General features: G+C 33.1%; 1 protein-coding gene across 2 annotated transcripts; it reads right to left on the reverse strand.

The window, feature by feature from the left end:
* Positions 1-693: 693 nt before the first annotated feature.
* On the reverse strand, positions 694-22,289 carry LOC144852778 (pecanex-like protein 1). 2 transcript variants are annotated; one of them, XM_078710755.1, is made up of 35 exons: positions 22,032-22,289; positions 21,240-21,451; positions 20,294-20,405; positions 19,781-19,934; positions 19,614-19,673; positions 18,447-19,361; positions 17,933-18,061; positions 17,679-17,828; positions 17,246-17,371; positions 16,965-17,141; positions 16,531-16,645; positions 15,896-16,183; positions 15,161-15,314; positions 14,519-14,551; positions 14,099-14,276; positions 13,655-13,765; positions 12,925-13,016; positions 12,292-12,395; positions 11,893-11,998; positions 11,116-11,208; positions 10,497-10,647; positions 10,097-10,235; positions 9,092-9,269; positions 8,762-8,870; positions 7,828-7,957; positions 7,275-7,333; positions 6,467-6,682; positions 6,271-6,330; positions 5,777-5,970; positions 4,840-5,070; positions 4,261-4,364; positions 3,842-3,992; positions 2,105-2,610; positions 1,646-1,955; positions 694-1,540 (listed from the first exon to the last, which is right to left on the reverse strand). In XM_078710755.1, exons 1-35 carry the CDS (start codon positions 22,182-22,184, stop codon positions 1,259-1,261), a joined length of 6,282 nt encoding a protein of 2,093 aa, XP_078566881.1. In that variant the 5' UTR covers positions 22,185-22,289; the 3' UTR covers positions 694-1,258. The 2 variants fall into 2 exon arrangements, with proteins under 2 accessions (XP_078566881.1, XP_078566880.1); XM_078710754.1 differs by having other exon boundaries at positions 19,614-19,676.
* Between the last annotated feature and the right edge of the window lie 266 nt (positions 22,290-22,555).

The following is a 22,555-nucleotide window of genomic DNA, read 5'->3' on the forward strand; positions in this document are numbered from 1 at the left end:
TAGTCTAGTTTTGCATATAATCCGATTAATATATTAAATTCATTATTATTCTCTTTTCTATCCACTAGCTTTATCAATAATGATTTGTGATTCATTTAGTTATTATTCGATTAAATTATAAATTAGATACTTTTTGCATATCAATATAGAATTGAAACACAGAATGTTCCAGTTAAATAAAAAAACTTTTCATTTTTCAGTGACCAATTATCATACAATCATAATGATCTACTTTGGTGTCATTTAATATATTGCAATTAATAATTTTTATGAATTTTATTTTATGCTCCAAGCTGTATTAAATTCAAATTATATTAATCATACAAAAAAACATGTTTAATTTTAAACTTAAAGAATAGAATAAACGATATGTAAAGAAAGTAATATATTCAACATTTCACAAACACTTTACAAATTGGAATGCACCTTATATCATATCTAAGACACATGCTGTTTGATAAAGGACAACATTATGGGACTCCTCCAATTAAATTATGAAAAAGGGGGAGGGGTGCATTTCTGTTAAACAGGTTGGTTGTGATGGGGGAGGGGGAGAACACCTACTTCTTGGAAGAATTGGCATGCATTATGGGGAAGATCTGATTATCAGGGGAATAGGAGGGGAGTTTTACAAAAAAATTCTAAAGGAAATTTTCAGGAGCTCTGAAATAATACGTTTTGAATAGCATAACATTACGTTACACATATGCAGTATACATATTTGAATCATACATGTATGTGGTGTACATATATGTATCGTACATTTATGTAGCATACATGGATGTAGCATACATTCATGTAGCGTACCTGTATGTATCGTACACATTATGAGCATACATTATGTACCGTACATTTATGTAGCGTACACGTATGTAGCGTACACGTATGTAGCGTACACGTATATAGCGTACACATATGTAGCGTACACGTATGTAGCGTACACGTATGTAGCGTACACATATGTAGCGTACATTTATGTAGCGTACATTTATGTAGCGTACACATATGTAGCGTACACATATGTAGTGTACATTTATGTAGTACATGTATATAGCATACATGTATGTAGCGTACCCATATATAGTGTACATGTATGTAGCGTACACATATATAGGGTACATGTATGTAGCGTACACGTATGTTGCGTAAGTCTAATATAGCTGAACATTCAACAATGTTGCTACATTGTATATTTCTTCTTACTATGTATCTTATATTCTTTGCATTGCACATGTTAAAAATCACTATAAATGTATTCTCAAACTTCTTCACTTTCTGTTATATTCTCAACTCCACTTTCTCCAATTGCCACAAACTTGTTTTCAATTTGTACAAGTAATATAGTTTTATCAACATGCGACCGACGCGCTGCTTCCCGATGAGATGGCATCCACGAATGGACTACGTTTCCTTCCATACCTGCCTCTGGATACCACGCCTTCCATGAATTCTTCCCGCCGGTTAGCCTCATGGAATCATCCGGCCATTGCACATGTTTACTTGTGTTTAGGGTGTCAAAAACTTTGCTTGGTTCTTTTATCTAAAATAGTACAAACAAATAGCAATATCACGAACAAAATTCAAACAGCATTGACTGTAATAAAATAGGTAGAAATTACGTTGAATTAAAATTGAGTGAACTTACTCGTACACGCTGTACTAAAGCTTCTTTTAAAGTCCCGGATTCAACAATCATACTGGGTAAAACAATGAACGGCGACCCGGTTTTGCCCATTGATCCTGTGCTGGAGGTCAAACTCCCTCTAGTGTGTGCTGGTGTTTGCAGCAGGCCCTGTTGGCCCTCTGCCGGGAGGGAGCCAGGAGGTCCAGCCTCGCTTACAGGGTTCGCTGCCGATTGTTGTTGTGTAGGCGTGCCGTCGGTGTCGTCTTTGTCGCGCCTATCGCCATGACCGCTTCCCCCACTGCTGCATCCCATGTGACACCTATGGTGAAGTCTGATTGGAAGAGGTGTTCATTGAGTGCATTTGCAATGATATTAATACTCAAACATGTCACAAATTTCAAACAAACACATTAATATAAATTATATCTTTAAAAACAACTCTATTTTTAGTATAAAACAAAATTTGTTATTGTTTCCTACCTTGTCCATAACTTCATAACTTTATTTTTAATTCCAGCAAAACTTAAAGGTCCTCCAATGACACTGTTCAATTGCGTGCTACAATCCGAATAAGATGTTGTAAGAGGTGAAACGTAGATCGGATAACCAATCGGTTGGTCACATGATGAGTTTATCATATTACGTAATGCTTGCTTTGCGTTCTGGATACTTCCACGCTCTGGATTACGGTTACGTAAAAACACAAGTTCTTGCTGTTGCCCAGCCCAGAGACCGCGTACACATTCTCGGTTTACTTTAACAACTCGAAAACTGAGATATCGTCTATTTAACATGATGATTTTGTAGTCGTCCGTTCCTTCGTCCAGAACATGACGCAACGCTAATAATGACGGAGTGTTTGATAAAACTGCATTCCTCCAGGTTGGATCGCCCTCATGCGTTATCACCATGTTTTCTTCGTGTGATGATATTGCATCATAGAGGGCAGCATTGTCATCGTATTCATCTGGTAATGTGAAGTGATCCTGTTAAGATGAGTAATAAATTATAAAATAAAATCTTCATAATTTATTGACATTAAATTACATACTACTACTACTACTACTTTTTCAATTCAATTCATCTTTTATTGGTCTAATTTATATAACAATAAAATTCAGAAAATCTTTATTAATACACTTAAAATGCAATTAAAATGCATCAACAATGTTAAAAAATATTTAAAAGTTATCAAAAATAATTTGTATATACAATAAAAAAATTGGCAAAATCTAACAATTATACATCAAATTTATACTTTAACATTATAATTGCTATATAAAGGTCTTCAACAGCAATATTTAATTAACACTTCTACTAAATCTGGTTGATCAAATTCAGCAGATGAAATTTTAGTAAAAACAACAAACTATTTATAAATATTTAAATACTTGTAATACATAAAAAATATTATATTATTATTATTATTTAATAATAATGTTTAGGAGACAAATTTACATAAAATATGTTTATCTAATTTTAAGAATGATCGTAGTACAGTCTACTCTCCTAATACCAGACTCCCCAAAACTAGACATTTCTCGAGGTCCAAAAGGATTAACATTTATTTTCACCATTAAAAACACAAGCCTTTCCGGAAAAACTGACATCTAAGGCCAACTTAAAGATGTCTGTTATTGGGAGAGTTGACTGTATGACGTATATAACAAAATCAACAAATGTCAGTGGATATCCTTCAACATTCCCATGAGATAGAGGGTCAGCTATGAAGGACACCCATTGTTTCTGTATGCACCACTATACCACCAAAACACAACTGAATTATGTGTACTAGCCGGCTTATTTGGATGCAAATTTTCAGATCTTAAAGCAGAGCATACATTGTATACGATATCAGAAAATACTGTTAATATATTGACAACACCAGTCATCTCTGTCATTAAGTGTGTATTCAATTGCATACTCATCCATGGACTTTTTTTTTGTCCATTTATTATCATTTACATATAAAATATAATTTATATTAAGTATATCCAAATATACATACAAATGTACACAGTGTAGGTGTTTAAGGTGCTTGAAGTCTTTCTAATATACAGTATTCAGTATTCATTCAGAAAGGCTAACAGTTTGAGTACTTATATATTTATAACTGCACAATCATCATAGCATTTTACTTAAAGCATAGAATGATTAAATAAAGTTACAAAACTATTGGATTTGTGTTAAAACCATGAAGAAAATAACAAAACATACCTGATGTAATTTGAGTGACATCCTGACACCTGGAGCAACACATCGTCTCAACATTTCCATGTCCTTAAAGATCCACTCATCCTTCTCTGAGATGATGCGAAAGTCACCTTTGAACAATGCGTGCAAACCATACAGGAACGACTCCAAACTACTGCTCAAAAACACAAAATCATTGCATAAAGATACCATTATGATTTACTTAATTTCTTAATTATTTAAAATCATAAAAGGTACCTTGATTACAACTAAGACGTTTTTCTATATTTCACTGATTTTAGATTTTTCATGTTTATATTTTTCAATTTTTATGTACGTTGGATTGAAAGGATCTGTAATTTCTTTAGATTTTCGGAGATGTTTTCTTTCTAATGTTGTCTTATGTCTTTAATAACCATTTTTCAAAATAACCAATGACTAACCTTGCTGACAGGTGATGGGAAGCAGTACCAAGTGCTCTTCGTCCAAGAACACACATTCCAAAACAAAGACTAACCAGATGAGAGTCCTTGTCACAATTAATTGGCTAAAATAATATCAATATGATTTAATTAAAAATCCAAAATCATGTTGGAAATTATATACATTGAGATTACCATAAAATCATAAAATTGTGTTGGTGGAGTAGCATAAACTCTTACATATCATCATACACTAACTGATTCTAATAGAGTTCGCCCATTTCAATATAGTATTCTACAATGGATTCTGCTTTGAAAACCATATTCATTCAAGCATGTCTTCTAAACAGTACAATAAATAGTCATAATAATAAACTTTTCTAAAACACTATTTACTGATGTCTCACAGCATTAAAAGACAAACAAGAATTAATGAAAAAGGTGAGACTTTCAGAAGTGACTTGAATTGCTTAAGAGATTTACAATGATGTATACGGAGGGGAAGCTGGTTCCAAACTAATGGTGTTTGCACAAAAAAAACATTGGGGCAAGATTTAGGGCGTGTTTTTGGAATAAAAACAGTATGGAGTGAACTCTGACCTGTTGTCTTCTGCTTGCACAGTGCTGGATCCAATTTAAATATACATTGCAGAAACTGTGTCTTGAAATACCCGTGTTTATGTGATCATAATCCTCATCAATCTTAGGGTTAAAGGTCGGATCTAAATCTGCATAGTTTCTTTCTAAACATGGCTTAAAGGCTTCCTGGATTGCTTCGTTGGACACCCACTGCTCAACTTTTGGTGAACGTACTACATAATAGATAATACTCTAAAAGAAATATAAAGAAATATCGCAATTAATATTAACTTACATATTGTTTGAAGGTTTGAATGGCAAAATCAATCATAATTATTAATTTGATATTCACTCTATGGGCCTGTACAAGATTATTAACCTACTTGCCCAAGTCTGCTTCATGGATCAATTATTCCTAACTTTAATGGGTACTGTAGGTAACCAACTTAAATGTAAATAAGCCTGAACGGGCCCAAAGTAACACCTTAATTAAACAAAACTGAGTAAACTTAAAGGACAACTTGATTTATTTTAACAACGTATTAGGGATGTACATATGATTTCAGAACCATCATGAGTTTAAGGATATCGCCGCACGCGCTCGCCGTACAGCTGTTGCCGTAAATTGCTGTGACGTCACAGGTGCATCGCAAAATTTACGTCATGAGTTTTCTGGCAAAGTCTGGCAAATCGCGATAATTTCTAGTAAACACACTTTGTAAATAAATCGTAAAAATATAAATGTTGTCTGAACTCATTAAGTAGATTTTGAGATGCACCTGAAATCATATGTACATCCCTATTATGTTGTAAATATATGGTCCTCGGTCAAGTTGTCCTTCAAGAAGTCAGTCCGTACCCAAGGACCAGAATATATTGGGTCAAACTATATCAGGGTTTGTATTCGATCTTTACGGTATAGACATTATGAACATATAAACAAAAACATAACCAATACCTTAACATAATATGTGATAAGAATCTTGCGTAAATCAAACACTTGTAGCATTGATGCAGCACAGTTGTCCGAGATGCTGTAACCCTCTAGTACGTACTTAATGGCAGACACCTCCCAGGCTAACCAACGCTGGTTGAATGCTGCATTAGCTGATAACATGTGAGGGAAATGACCTGGGCTACAACAGCAACAACCTAATAGAACAAATTAAAATATGTTATAGTAACAATTGTCTGCATGTGATGGTGATCCAATAAAGATCGAAATATTGAATCACGACTTCCCTCTCTCATTATTTGGAGAATAGTTTTATACTATGTAAAAACTCTCCTATTTATTCTTATCTTGGTTACTACATTAAAATTAAACGTACATACTCAAATATATACATATATCAGTAGCCGTGATAAATAATTAAAATGCCATGAAAAGCAGTGTCCCTTTTTTCAGTTTCAAAAATTGCATAAAAAATGAACATAAATATTACAACCTACCATCATCTTCATCTACACCTTCTGTAATGGCTTCAACTTCTCGCTGTTGGCAATAAGTTCCTAAATGTAACAAAAATATAATTATTTATAATAAAATTATTTCTATATAAAATATTTCTACATGTTGTTTTTTTAGCGCATTTTTGGCTATGCTTCATATATCAACCTAGAGAGGTTCTATTATATTATTACTTACCTCTGAATTCTAGACCCCTAAGTTGGAATGTTACAAGTCCATTAGCTAGTTCAATAATATGAACTAAAGCATTGAGGTAGTCAGATGCTAGTATGTAGCAATCCCCTGCCTGCACTGTACCCCATCTTCCCAATGCCAAGTCTCCATACAGACTAGTCTGCAGAGACCGGGTTAAGTGCTCGTAGAAGATGGAATTCAAATTGTTATCATCAGACCCTACAAAGAGAAAAACATTTTTTGTTTGCATAAGTAATGAGTGAGGACTGCTATTTATCAAAATTGACCTGGCATTTTTAGTAAATTACTTTCAATAAATTATCTACAATTTTATTATAATCATGAATCATGGCTGATTCTATGCAAAATAGATCAAAAACTATACTCGTTTTATGACTTCAACACGCTTTATGCATATGAAATGTGTACCGTACTGGTTTTCGTTATCGTATTCGTAACGTTGCGAATCTATTAACTAATAGTACAAACTGGAAAATTTACTTTTTTGTTGAACCAATAAAAAAACACAATGGTCTCTCAATCGTCAACAAGAAGACTGGTGGCGCTACACAGCGTCTCCAAGATTTTATAGATCAATCCAAACAGTAGTTTGAGAATGTTGACAGCATGTCAACCAAACGTCATTAAAGTATTTCTACTCATTTTGTTTTTTGGTTAAAAAAAAAATTTAATTTTTCAGTTTGTATTAAATTCTGAACCAGATGAATTTATTTAATAGTAACTAATAATAATTAAAGGAGATGATTTTGATTTGTAAGTTAAAGTAATCAAAATGTCATCAATAAGTTACCTGGATTTCTTTCAAGTTGCGAGGCAAGTCTTGTGTTGGAATGATCAACTCGTTTTGTACTGAAAAAAAATAATCCACCATTTTGATTTTTAGTATAATACATACATTCATACAACTTGGTGGCGCTGTTTTGAGAAAACAATCCTGATACTGTGCCAGGATTTTTAATAATTATAAACATTTAAATTCAGTGTTAACTAATAAATGTTTATTTTAATTGAATTAAACATATAATTGCTAATTTCAGAACCATGGCCAGATTAAGGATATTGCCACAAATTAGCAATTGAAGTGACGGTACCTATCTCTTGTATGTTAACAACAGTGTAAACTCATGAGGTAGATTTTGCGATGCACCTGTGATGTCACAGCAATTTACAGCGACGGTTGTATGGCGATATCCTTAATCTTGCGATTGTTTTGAAATCAAGTTGTCCTTTAACACTATGGCCAACCCCTATTGAGGGTACACTTAATTGGGTTCTAAAAGTGTCCCTTAATTAAATAAGGGTCTACTCTATCATGTTCTTAACATAATATTACAAGCACTTACTTATAGTCTCTTTCCCAGAACTTAACAGGTCTTATGTAAGACGTAAAGAATATTGCACTACCTAAGAAGGGATTAAGAGGAGTTGAAAAGAATGTTGAAACTCCAGTTTGTAGAAATAACATTGCTGAATCTGATTTGATAGATGTAAGGATTATAATGTTTAGGTCAAACATGCTGAGGTCAAAGGTCAAGTGTCAAAAGTCCTAAAATCATTAGGATTTGCTCTGGATCTCTTTCAATCCAGAAAATGTTATCTATAATCTTCAGAATTGTGAGGTCAAAGGTCAAAAGGTAAAACCACTAGGATTTGCTCTGGATCTCTTTCAATCCAGAAAATGTTATCTATAATCTTCAGAATTGTGAGGTCAAAGGGTAAAATCACTAGGATTCGCTCTGGATCTCTTTCAATCCAGAAAATGTTATCTATAATCTTCAGAATTGTGAGGTCAAAGGGTAAAATCACTAGGATTCGCTCTGGATCTCTTTCAATCCAGAACACTTTATCCATAATCTTCAGAATTGTTTAAAACTAAACAAAAGAAATACTACTACACAGTTTATTTAACAGTTGTGTACTAAAAGTGGTAGAAACAAAACATATTTAGCTAGTGTTGATGCTACAGCAATAATGCGGGCTGGTTGGTAATAATAATAACAATAAATAATTTTTATATAGCGCCGATAAACAAATAATTCTCACAGCGCTTTACATTATGCTGGGTACAGCAGAGACAACAATATTCATTTTAATAAAAAACATTTTTAAATAAATGGGTTATTAGACAGGATTTAAATATCAGAAGCATCAAATCCCAGTACAGCTTCGTTTGAGCTACAAGGAGATTAGCACACCAAGAATGGTGTGCTTGGTCAATCTGATCCTGTTTTTTAAAAGAGTACATGTAGAAAATGAACTTTGAATGTAAAAGGATACGTGGTACGCTGAATGGCTGTGCGAATGCATGAAATGCTGATCCCCATGTGATCTGCCAAGGAGCAATGTATGTGAACACAAACTTCAACTTGAGTAGACACTCACAAATCTAAAAACAAAAACAATTTAGTGTTGTTGCGTTATTTTATTTACATCATTGAGTGAACAACACCACCACAATATACATTTAGGAGCGAGGTTGATTTGGACTAATGTCAATACCACCAAATCATCATAATAAATCATCTCATCATTGTTAATATCCTTAGTAATATAACAAATAAATATATATCTCTCACTATAGTATAAATTTAAAGAAAGAAATCTTACCTTATTTATTAAAATGGACATAAAAAAGTAATCTATAATAATCCCTTCACTAATTTGTTTGTAGTCATACTTAAAAAATAGAACTGTAAATATAAGAACTGGATACTGAAACGCTGTATTTGAGTAGGCAGACCTGACAAGCTTCAGTCCGCATATTGTCACCACAAGCGCTTTACCACTATTTAAAAAAATAAGAGAGTTAAGTATAAAGTTAGAACAATATATAATCTATATATCTTGGCAAAGGGTGGGAAGTTTACAAAAAGATATTTAAATCTTCTAAACATTGGCAAAATGTTTCTTTAAAGGACAACTTGAGGACCATATTTTAACAACGTATTAGGGATGTGGCGTCAATGGTGTATCGCAATACTATCTCTTGTATGTAAACAACAGTGAAAACTCATTAATTAATTAAGATATTGCGATGCACCATTGACGTCACAGCAATTGATGGCTGTATGGCGAGCAGGTGCGGTGATTGTTCTGAAATCATATGTACATCCCTAATACGTTGTTAAAATATGGTCCTCGGTCAAGTTGTCCTTTAAGGGGTGTTTAAAAAGACATAAACAAGGGCCACAACAATTAGGTCCCACAGGTGGTGAAACAATATATCAACCGTTGGCCCACAGGCAAAACACAGCCCACAAGTGCATTCATATAAATAGCTTGCAATTATAAAGTTATTCACTTCAATAGAAAAAAACAATGAAAAAAACAATGATTTCACTTATAAAAAGTCCAATGTCTGACTTAAATTACTGTTTTTTCAAGAAAATAATTTTTTTGGCAATCTAATTTTGGTCAAAGTGAATAACTATTATGTGACATTAAAATGGCATATTTAACACAAAAAAATTGTAAAAAATGTTTTCAGGGGGACAATATATCTTTGAATATGGTAGTGATATGATGTCATTGTGTCCATATATGGACACATCACTGTGTCGACAGAGCTTTAAAGACTGTTGATAACCCCCTATAAAAATATAGCACACTTACAATGGTTTAAACATGTTAGTCTGTATAACTTCAGCTGACTCAGTAAGTGCAAACAAGAAGACTACTGGATAGATTATGTTGCGCTCAATGAAGCATAACCAAATGTACACTTTCTCAAATAGCATTATCTTTGCTGCATCTGTAAACAATAAACAAACAAATATTCATTTTCCTATTTTGGGATAAAAAATTGCTTTGTTTTGTTCTATTATCTTTCTAGTATTCGCAATGTTTAGGAGTAGCACGCAATCCAAACACAATGACAATATAAATGTGTGAAGTGAAGTCTAAATATCATTACACAAATATTTATAGTAAATATTTGGAGGAGCTAAATTAATTATAATTCAATTTACTGTCAACTCTCTACAATATGTCAACTTTGACCTATGACATTTACCTCTGACCTCAAACTGGTTATACTCATTGCTTTTAAGAATAGGATGTGCTATGCATAACCATGGCAACTCCTTCCTGAGTTGTGGTATAAGGTAGTGAATAACAAATCCTATGATGCCAGCAATCATATAAAACACAAAAGCAACATGGTCCTGCAAAAAAAAAAACATATACCAGTATTTAGAAGATGCAATAATATTCACAGGTTTTAAATACAATAGAAACATTGATTAACGTACTCTGATTTTACATTCCCTGGATTTTACGTACACATAAAAATGTAAAAAAATTTGAGAGTGCAATTTAACAACAAACCACCAAGGCTGTGAGACAAGCCACACATGTGCATTACCCCTACAGCAGCGACTGTTTTTATTGATAGAAAATACAAGAACATGTGTATGTTTTACGTACGCCTTTTGGTCCCGTACCATACGTAAAATGAAGGTTCTACTGTACTGTTGTTATCAACTAGATAACTCTAGAAACAAACGTTTTTTGACACATTCCCTAGTTTGTCTAGGATTGCAAATACTTAATTTTTTAGTGAGAAGCATGGGTGGCAATCAAGGGCTTGCTACGCCCCTGCTATGAAACATGGACACAAATGCTAAACGAACCTTTAGAACTGAGAAGACGGTACTTATATGAACAGCAAACACCATGATACCTAGAAAGATGCACACCAACAAATCAGACTGAAGACGGGCACTCTGAAAGAATAAAACAAAAATGATGATGATCTAATGAACCCGGTTAAATATTAATGATAAAATAGTACAGTCAACTCTGCCAATACCGGACACCTTTGGGCTGACCAAATATGTCTGGTTTTTCGGAAAGTATGGTATTCGGAACATGTTTTTAATAGTAAAAATGAATTTGGAACCTTTTGAATCTTGAGAAAAGTCTGGTATTGGAAGAGTTTCTGGTTTTCAGAGAGTCCGGTATTGAGAGAGTCGACTGTACTATTTTTGTCTGATTAACAGTAAGCCATTACTTCATCAACTTAATAGTAAAGGACAATTTACACAGACGAGCGGTAACAGTAAGCAGTAAACAGTAAGAAGAATATAGAATCCATGTTATTTCTAAAGCCTTGTCTACACTATCAAACTTTATGTCCATATATGGACATGATGATGTCATATCACTACCATATTTAAGCATATCACTACCAAATTTGGACACATTACACTTTTTTTGTCAAACTAGTTTGATAGTGTAGACAGAGCTTTATGTCCATTTAATTCAAAATGCGGATCGGGCAGACGGCAGAAACCCGCTCAGGATAGATACAGATTCTACGTGGGACAAGCTGTGCACCTTTCCACTGTGTAAATTGGTTTTAACTATCTTTCAATACCATAAATTAGTAATTCTATTTAGACACTTACAACTGAAGCTTTGAGTTTGTCCGGTAATGGATCTTTTATTTCTTTCTCTTCTCCATCTGTCTTTACAACTGGTTCATCAGGTAACACATACTGTTTTATAATTGTCCTAGAGAAAAAAAAATCAATGTAAATTTTCAGAAATAAAATTTGTAATAATTAAATTAAACATTTTTTTCTTGTCTTCAGAATAATTTTCCAAGACAACGTATTTGAAAATAAAAAATATTAATTATGAATGATGAGTGAAGGCGCTGCTTGCATAGCATATATTATCAAATATATAAAATATTTAAAACTTGTTGTTTGTACACAGACAAAGCTCTTAAGATTATATATAAAAAACATTAAAAAACATGATAATAATAATTTCAAAATTCTATACCAAAAATTACAACTTACCAAAGAACATCAGGATTACAGGCACTGCGACTTAGGTGATAACTAATTGGTACTAACAGGGCACAAAACACAGAAAAAAACACACTCATCTCAGCATTCTCACTCTGTAAGTTTAAAAAGCAACAGCAATACATGTGAAAACAAGTAAACATATCGTAAATCTTCTAATTGAAACCCTGGGTTATTATTCTTTGATTGTTTTTTAGGGTGGGTTACTATTAGAAGCAGGGTTAGTGTTAGAGTAGTGAGTTACTATTACTAATCTTAAATTAGGCACCTAAAAATAGTAACCCACCCCCAACTTTTCTGGTCAGCAACTCATAGCAAAATAACAAAACAGTAGGAATAAACAAATTTGGTTGAACTCTAACTTTATTTTATAAACTCAAAAACACTCAATCCTCCTCCACTTCCGAGATTAACATGCATTATCTCCTTATTTTCAAAATACATGGGTTACTATTAGAGTAGTGGGTTATTATTATAGATTGACTTATAAGGTGGATTACTATTAGAAGAGGGGTTACTATTAGAGTGTTGGTTACTATTAAAAGATTTACGGTATCAGTCTATCTTTCTGTCGCCAAATACAGGTCACCACAGTTGAAAAATTAGAATTTCTGAAAGACTCACCGCAAAAGCACCATATGCAAATCCACATAGGATCAAGACAGTAAAAACGCTTCTTGCCGCCGCATAACACGCTGCACCTACACCTGTGGTAGCTGGAATAAAAAGTAAAATAACAGTGTTGGATTATGAACCATTGGCACTAGCAGATGCTTAAATGTTTTATTTATTCTGTGAGGAATGAGGGTCACAGCTAACTCTTGGTCAATACAGCAACAAATATGTTCTCTATAAGATCCATAAATTGTTGGATCTCTTTGCCAAAAAATGTGATTGATTCTCAAAATTTAAGCCAAATTAAAACCTAAAACTAAACTAAAAAAGCACTGGTCTAATCACCCGTTAAAATACAGCCCATATAAGAAGAATATGTTCTAGCCACGAGGGGCACAGAAGCATTAATGCTTTAAGTCTCAAAATCCAGGTAGATCCAGGTAGGTAGAACAAATGGTATGTGTGTATTACTTCTATCCATTCTACCTAACCGTAACTCTCTGAACTAATGATCCCACTAAAACCCAATGCAAGGATGTAAGCAAACTGCAAGCAATTTGACCAATCACGATGTGATGGATCATTTCATTGGCACTTGTGATTGGTTAACTTGCTTGCATTGTGCTTATGTCTTTTAACCAATCTTAATATCTCAAGAAGCCTGAAGTAATGCCACAAAGAGCAAAGCAAGACCGTCTTATTGTGAATAACAAGTGTTGCTACAATATGTAGTTCTTACCATTGCCACCAAATATATGAATATCCACAGTCTCCAAAACATACATGGCAAAGGTATTACATTGTGGTAACAGTCCCAGTAGAAAAATAATTGGAAAAAGCAAAACAAAATCTAGAAAGAAACAGAAAATTACAATTATTGATTATTTATAAATTGACAATGTGAGCTTTTATTGTCAGAAAACATAAAGCTCTGTCTGCACTATCAAACTTTATGTGACAAAAAAAGTTATCTGCCTATGTATGGACATGATAATGTCATATCACTACCATATTTGGGCACATATAACTAGTTTGATAGTATAGACGGAGCTTAAAATAGCAATAGAGGTTAAAAAAGATTACTTGAGTCTAGTTTAACCAGGCTTTTATTATAAGTATCTTTGCAAATAAAGGCCATTTGAGTTGTAACATGATTTTTTTAAATAGAAGAATGAAAGCTTACCAACAAGAACATCTCTTGCAATAGTAATGGCCTTAAGGCTGGCGAACGGTAGACCATACAAAGAAAACGCTTCGTCTTCAAGGTCCAAATTTGTTATGCAGTAATGAAGCAATAGAATCAAACAGCAGCAAATACAAAAATAAAAAGGTCTGCTGTACGCTATGATCTGGTTGTGCCCCTGAATAAACAAATGATTATTATTAATGTATGGAAGGCTAAAGAAGTCAAAAGTAAGGTACAGAAATAAATAAGCTATATGCAATGATACTGTTGTCTCTTCTTAAGAAATAAAACTGTTTTATTATTATTTTAAAAATGTTTTTATAATATCATTTGATTACTCTGTGTGTTAACTGTGAAAAGACTGTCATCGACTATGAAGGGCCAACAGAGTCAAAATATTCAATTTGGTACACTTACATGCATAGGAGATGCAGCATCAGGTTGAACACTCTAAAAAACAAAACAATGCACAATTAATATTATTCTGGGAATCCTCCCAACAAGCCTGTGTTGGGAGCCTCCATGGATAAATAAACTTGAACTTGATATAAAGGCAATGGTGTAAGAATAACATTTAAAATTTGTACAATAATTTGTACTGTATTGGAAAAATGATTGCAATATCACAGAATATGTGGGGCTACTGCACTTTTGCACCCAAGATTATCTTTAGGGTTAGTTTCAGGTCACGGAAATAACAATATTGTACAAATAATGAATGTTTATGAGTGTAATGGTACAAATAATGGCATGAGGTGGATGATGAAAGGTTATATTTCAACGAGGCGAAGCTGAGTTGATATATAACCTTTCACGACGAAAGTACAAAATAAGTGGCGCTGTTGAATTTCAAAAGCAATAGTATAAAAAAAATATTTTACAAACGTGAAAAGATTTTTTTTTGTACACGAAAAAAAGTACTATTAAACAATCATTTAATAATAGTGCGTACTATTGCACGCCATGTGACCCACAATCATCCAATCAAATGGCAGGAATTTGTTTAGTTGTTATATAAAGTAGAATAATTGATGACCTGAATCTAGAAACAGAACTCACCTTTAACAGAGAGTACTGACAACTTGCAATTACAAAACAAAAACAAAAAATCCAAAAGTCTTGTAAATTTTGACTTGTCAGCACACCATACCCAAGTAGGGCTACTAGAATTGCAAGAAATGTGGCAAAAATACTCTCTAATATTGTACGATTCCTGAAATAAGAGAAATAAATTATTTTTAAAGTATGAATTTCAAGCTGACTCTATCAACAGAAACTCCTAACCATAGCAATGATCACTACGCTAATAATAATTAGCTTGTATGTACCTAACACTCTTTCACATTGCAAAACTGCAAAGGTTACACACACACCAGTGTGCACAACATACAAAACGCAGGTCCTTGTTAAACTTAAGCTCTGTCTACACTATCAAACTAGTTTGACAAAAAAGTGTGATAGTGTAAACCGAGCTTTAAAAGTCTTGCTGGCGAGCTTTTTCTGGTTGAACATTCACAAAAAGTTGATGGAAATATGAATTTGTAATGTAAGCAATACTTTTAATCCATGCAAATAAAGTGGTAAGCCGTCTAAAGGGCCTTTCACACCTGTTCCGACACGGTTCCGGTCCAGCAAATCGAATGCCAATGTTTCGTTTTCACGATGCTCCACGCGGCTATGTGCCAAATGATATTCACGTAGCTGCGTAAAAACAAAACATTGATGTTCGATTGGATTTGCCGGCGCCGGACCAGAACAGGTGTAAAAGATCCTTAAGAATGTTTTGCTACTTACCTATCTAGTAAAGCTTGAAAAGCGAGTCTATCAGCCTTCACTCTAAATGACTTCCAAGGAAGGATCCAAAAACGATAATTATGAATAACTTTCTTGCGTTCTTGATGTTTGGGTAACCGCATTGATTCATTCGGGAAATTGCTGATATTTAGAAGTTCGTTCATGAATATATTGCCCTCGTTACCATTCATGAAACTTTCGGATAAGAGTATGTCGTGGAAGCTATCTCGCTTTGGTAGTTCTAAGACTAGAGGCGCCGACCCCTCACTGTATACACTATCTTTGTCACTAAATAGATAGAAAAATAAATAGAAATTTATAGATCTCAAATCAAATCATTATTAACAAGGTTTCTTTAATCATACACAATTAATCAAAATAATAATTAATTTATAAAAATAATATTTTCTATATTTTTATTCTTGTTTTATTTGTGTTACCTCTTGGATAATAGAAATAAATGAATAAAAAATATACAATTAAAAAAAAAATTAATAAAATAAATAAAAATGAATACTGGAAATGGTGGTTATTGACACATCTCAGCAGATGGAATAATAAAAAAAATAAATAAACTTGCAATAAAAAGGTATTCTTATCACATATGATATAAAGCCTATGAGGATAGTCCTTACATGTCTGTGCTATGCACATTTTTTGATGACCATGCTGACGTAGGTGACACATCTGCCTCTAGCCTACTCGCTTCTCCATTGCCAGTATCATCAAATGTATAGCTTAACCAATTTCCTGAAAAAAAAAAACAGATAACAAATGCCTTCAAATACCATAAATTAATTCTACTGCTAACCAATACCCCTATTGTGTAAACATTTGACAACATATGTATTTATTTATTTATTAAACTTTATCACTGCACATAACAACATAACAAAAAGGCAGCGAAAAGAAAGAGATGACAAGCACATCTATCCACATCCCCCCCCCCCCCCCTGTATGTGAAATGGATGACTTAACCTGGAGTTGGACCAATGGCTATTCAAAAGCGGAGACTGCAAAGCTTTAAACCATACATCTATTATAAGCAACTAATTCTTGCGATATTTACCTAATTCATCTTGAAAGTAATGTACAGAACCCTGTGAGGTATCATTATGGTCTGTGGCCATATAATTGCTTTGTGATATGCTGCTTAGACCATCCGTCGTTAGAGGGCCTGCTGTTGTTAGAGGGCCTGCCGTTGTTAGAGGGCCTGCTGCAGGTGGTGAAGCTGGTTTACGATATTCTGAAATCAAGACAAAAAGAATTATGAATACACAGGCAAAGAGATGGAATGTACACAACCCAAAATTTACAATGCATGTGCAAGAAAACGAATAAAACACGAACCTCTTGCTTCTCTTGATTGATCTGGACCAGAGTCGTGACGTCGACGACGTTGTCTTACACGTCTACGTGGATCTGCACTGGTAGCACTTCGATATAATGCCATTCGACGTCTTCTTCGCATATTCACTGAAAAACATAGATTGTATTTAATTTTATTTTTTTGAACCATGTTTTATGAAGGTAGCCCATCCAGAAAAGCTGATCATTGGGGCCCTCGACTATACAAATACAATGTACATTACAAAAATTAAATTTTATAAAAATTCAATTATACAAAACTACTATAAAGAACAAAATTACAATAAAATGTCAAGATTACACCCGTATAAACTTAATACAGCATAAAAGTCACTTGTTTAATAGTTTTTTTTATTTCACACGTCACAAAAGATTGAAACGATGGAAACATTTTGTCACTTTTGTCTTCACTTACTCTCTAGTTCACTATTAGTCTCCTGCGTTAGTATGTCACGTCTGACAGAGTGAAATATCTTTGACAGAATTGTACTACTACTGGTGTTGATTCCTGGAGGTACAGACATCGATTCTGGATCAGTTTCATCGTCAACTCCCAAATCCTCACCTGGGACAAAATAACCAAAATTATTATTTTGGAAAAACCAAAAATTGGTTGTAAATAATAAAATTTAAAAAAAAATCTTTGTAACAAATTTAAGAGTGACCTACTAGTAGTGGTATTCATACGTGATCTTTGTTTTGGTATAGCGCCCTCACGACTTCTATCCCTGCTGTGTCCACCTGCAACATCACTTTGTGTTCTGGGTATTTCAACTATTCCATCAGGAGAGCCTGACTCTGGAAAAAAAAATTTCGAAATTAAAATCAGTAACTATTGTTTAAAAAAAAAATGTTATTTTGTGAAAATGGTCAGGGAGCTTTTAATTAATTTCCTACTAATTTAAATCTGGCAATGTGCCAAGTTGAACTAGATCTGACATTCATTTTTGCCTTTTGTGCTATATAAAAATAAAACATATTATTTAATTGTTCTTTTACATTATCAATCAATCAAAGTAACATTTATTTTCTTCAAATTAAAACAGTATACAAAATGGTGTAAAGAAAGGTAATTAAATTGAAGAAGGCATGTTCAAAAATAGCAAAAAGCTTGTGACAGACATGCCTAAACAAAGATAAGATTTAAAAAACACAGAAAAAAGAAATTGTTTGTTATATTCACCCTGATTTTGATCAGGTTCCGAATCAAACAAAAAATGTGTACTATCCATTCCTGGCGTATTCCATGATTTTGAATCAGTTTTAAGAAAAGTATCAGTTTCCATGGCAACATCACTATCAGCCCTTTCCCTTTTTGTCGGTGAGCCTTCTGACTTCTCCTTTGATTGTTCTTCGTTTTTACTCGAACTTTCCATAGTAACGGTTGAATCACTTGGTAAATGCTTATCCAAAAGACAGGAGTCTGACCTGTCACTATGACTTGATGCAACAACAGATGACGCTGAACTTGTTCGCGAACGATGATCAAAAGTGTCAATCTTTTTAGTTCTGTCATCGTTATTTTTTTGCTTCACTGATAACGAATCGATCAATGCTGTTCTCCTTGATCGTCTTCCATCTTCTGCTTCAGGAGTCATCCATGAAAAACTCTGATATAAATCATGTTCTAAACTGGAGAGATCCTCTTTGTCCGATCTCTGTGATGATGCACTGAATTCTTTCGATGAAATACTGCTAGATACGGTAGATAAATCACCAATTTCACTTTTAGACTGCCGTTGAGATGATCGTTTCTTTTTACGATGCAAATTTGCTGTGTCTACATATTCTTTATTTGAAGCAAGAGGATCATTATTCCCATTACTTAATTCTAAATCTTTTTTTTCAAGTTTCTTTGTATCTTCTATAACACCGCCACTAGTAGCATTTGCAGTTTCTCTTGTTCCTAAAAACACATCTAAAAAATCAGATAGTCGTTTTCCTTCGTCGTCATTTTCCCCACTTCCCCTCGATGGCGCTGTTGACGTGAATATGTATGGCTCCACAGAACCATTTGATCTAGTTCGTTCAATAACAGTCATTTTTGTTTTTCTACTACGTTCTGACTTTGGCGTTGGAACTTTACTGGTTGATGGACCTTAAAAAATGATAAATAATAAAAAATTATTTTTCAGTACAATAAAATAAATGATACATTTTTGCTCATACAGTAGTCTCTTTACTTTCCTAAGGCCTACTATAGGTTATGCTTTTATATTTAACAGTTTATTTTACAGTATGAATAATAAACTAAATTTAGTATTGCAATGTTACACCATGGAACTATATAGTTCCATGGTTACAGTAAGAGATTCTTAATTATTGAATGAATGATTATTGAAATGTTTACCTGAGGCCATAAATGAAGTTGTTTGCTGATCTTCATTCTTGGAATCTTGTCTTTTTTCTTCTACTTTAAAATACAAATTCAAAAGGCAGATGTAAGCAACTAAGCAAGTTAATAGAGGATGACAAGGCTAGGTAACACAACAAATAAGGTATAGATGGGTGACTTACCTTTGCCAGGGGGTGGTGAATCTAATCTCAATTCTTTTTCTATACTATCTAATGTGTTTAATGCTTTTAATATTGTATCTTCTGAACTGTATGGGTCTTTCTGGTGATGTATATCAGCTTTAATACTACTATGTTGGACACCTTCATCATCAGTCTATTGGAAGAAAATTATAGTTTTCTTTTTAATATAAAGGAAAGAAAGGCAAATAAAAAATTCTAATTATAAATACATGTTCATGTGTGCGAGCAATTATTCTTTGCCGCAAGTACTTCTGTACGTTGTGCACATCGATATTTCACCCTAAAATGTGCACATTACATTTTTTTTAATATAAGAAAACATTTAAAATATTTTGTTGCTCTTATACTTTACATGCATTAATGGAGATAATTTTGCCACAATTTGATCTGCATATCATGTGACTTTAATCCAATGTTGTTAACTCTTTATATATATGGCTCTGATGATGGAGGTATTATACCTCCATGTATGTTTTACATTGCCATGGTTACCTTGTCAGCAGCATCTCTATTTACAGAGTTTCTTGAACTGCAGCCAATAGGAGGTGTGGCACTACGCCTGTTACTATTCAGCTCTTCTAATTCAATTCCATCTAAAGTTTCACTGAATATAAAAGTATTATTATTATTATATTATTCATTCATTCAATTGATTTAAGTTCACATTTATTTAGCCAAGAAAAAAAAATCAGCATGTTTCTTACTGTACAGAAGAAAAGGACATTTTCTCTGGTTGTAAGTCCCATTACAAAATAACAAAAAAGGAGGTTGTAAAAATAAAATAAAAATTCTTCTAAAAAAAATGAATTGACAATTTGGTTGTCTCAGCTTTTGTAGCCATTGACAAACATCTAAAGCTTGTACGTGGTCGATGACCTAAAACTTAATTATAGAAATTAATCGTAAAAAATGTTGTATTAAAAAAACATATAAAGTTGTTAAATACCTACATGTATGAAAAAGGTACAGTAGCTTAAGATATACAATTATTCATTAAATGCAACCTATATAATTTTTTAAATAAAATTAATGGAATTTACAATTTCAATGTTTTTTTTGTCTTATGTGGGTTCATCCCACTTTTATTTCCATCATATACATTTTTAAATACATTTTTAATGTTTTTATCTAATTTGTTCCAGACCCGAAACAGCAATACCGTGTTCATCTTCATTGCACATTAAATTTGGTATCCCTAGTTTTGGTGAATTTTTGCGTAAGTCTATTTATAGTTTTATGTTACGTATTAGTACATGTCTAATAATTTGATTGTTAAAACTGTGTTTGATAAATTGCTTTTGAATTCAAAATTGTATGTCAGCTGGTCTGACATTTTTTATTAGATTTTATATACTCATATATGTATTTTTATACCTTTTGTATGTTTTTGCTATGCATTTTATATATTATTCTTTAAAGAATAATGAATGACACTTACTCTATGTGTTTTATCTGTACACCACCAGCACTAGTTCCATCATCTCCTAATTCTTCCACATCTTTATTCTCTTCTCCTTCCTTCTTTTTTAATGGCTGTTCACCAGCATCAAACATTAAGTGCATACGATAGTTTATAGTTTTGATGATAGTGAATGTCACACCAATCAGGAAACAGTATACAATCCATATTGCTAAAGAACTGTTAGAACCCTGAAAATGTCCAATTAAAAAACACAATAATAATGTTATGTACCAATCAGGATACTGTATGCTTTATATTGATAGAGAACCCTGTTAGAATCCTTAAAATGTTAAAAACACAAATAATAATTGTTGTTACACCATTCAGGAAACAATTTATTACAGAACTATAAATTAACTCTGAAAAATGAAAATGTTCAATTAAAAAACTAGTCTTTATTATACAATCACCAATGTTTCATTTGCATTGCTCCCTTACTAGGCCTAGTACTAGTAGGCCACCAGCCTAGCTAGGCTGACCAAACTTCTAGGCCTAGTTTAAATTAGTAGCCTAGCTAAATAGAAGGTAGGCCCCTAGTATAGTAGGCCTACATAGGCCTAGCTATATTGACCCTAGTAGGGCCTAGATTTCCCTAATTAATTTTAAACAACTTAAAAACAAGTACTATTTTACCGCGATATATGAAGATTGGTTATCACAGACCATTATATAAAGGTTAAGCTATGTAAATATTAAGTGTTCACGTACCAATTTATAAACAAGATTAATAAAAAAATATGTTTTTTTAGATAAACAAATAGAACTTACCAGAAAAAGGCTCAATGGAAGGCACAGAAGGAAGAGCCACAGATAGAGATGGATCGTGTTGGACGAAATGCTTTGGTGAGGGTCATAATACCACCCTCCAGTAAATGAACCCCAAAATCCTTGACGTATAACTTCAAGATAATGTGAACCCATATTTTAACTAACATATTAGATGGTATTTAGTGTCAATAATTCGATTTATAAACAACATTATACCAATTTAAAGTCAATCGTTTTATCGACGGATCTCACTTCTTCTTTCATACGCCTTGCTCTACTCTATGACCTTTGACTTGTGCACGCCTAATTGTTTCTATGAAAATCGCGGTAAGAACAACAGTCAATATTTAATCTAAAAATCCACTCGGTTTTTTGTTTATCTTTTTGAATTGATTGTTTTATATTTTATTTTCGTCAATTTATACACGCTGGGTATATTCTATTGTACTTTTGATATATTTGTTTTTATCATGTATTTTTTTAAATAGAAAAAAGTGCAATAAAGCCAGTGGTCTATTGTCAGA

This window comes from Antedon bifida, chromosome 9, assembly GCF_963402885.1.
Source record: "Antedon bifida chromosome 9, ecAntBifi1.1, whole genome shotgun sequence".
Taxonomy (NCBI): Eukaryota; Metazoa; Echinodermata; class Crinoidea; order Comatulida; family Antedonidae; genus Antedon; species Antedon bifida.

What these genes read in the sequence shown, in the direction of transcription:
- LOC144852778 (XM_078710754.1), bottom strand. Translation starts at nt 22,184, where the DNA reads ATGGGTTCACATTATCTTGAAGTTATACGTCAAGGATTTTGGGGTTCA. An exon ending in TTCCATTGAGCCTTTTTCTG is followed by an intron (nt 21,452 to 22,031) that starts GTAAGTTCTATT and finishes GGACATTTTCAG; the next exon opens with GGTTCTAACAGTTCTTTAGC. An exon ending in ATGCTGCATCTCCTATGCAT is followed by an intron (nt 14,277 to 14,518) that starts GTAAGTGTACCA and finishes TTGTTTATTCAG; the next exon opens with GGGCACAACCAGATCATAGC.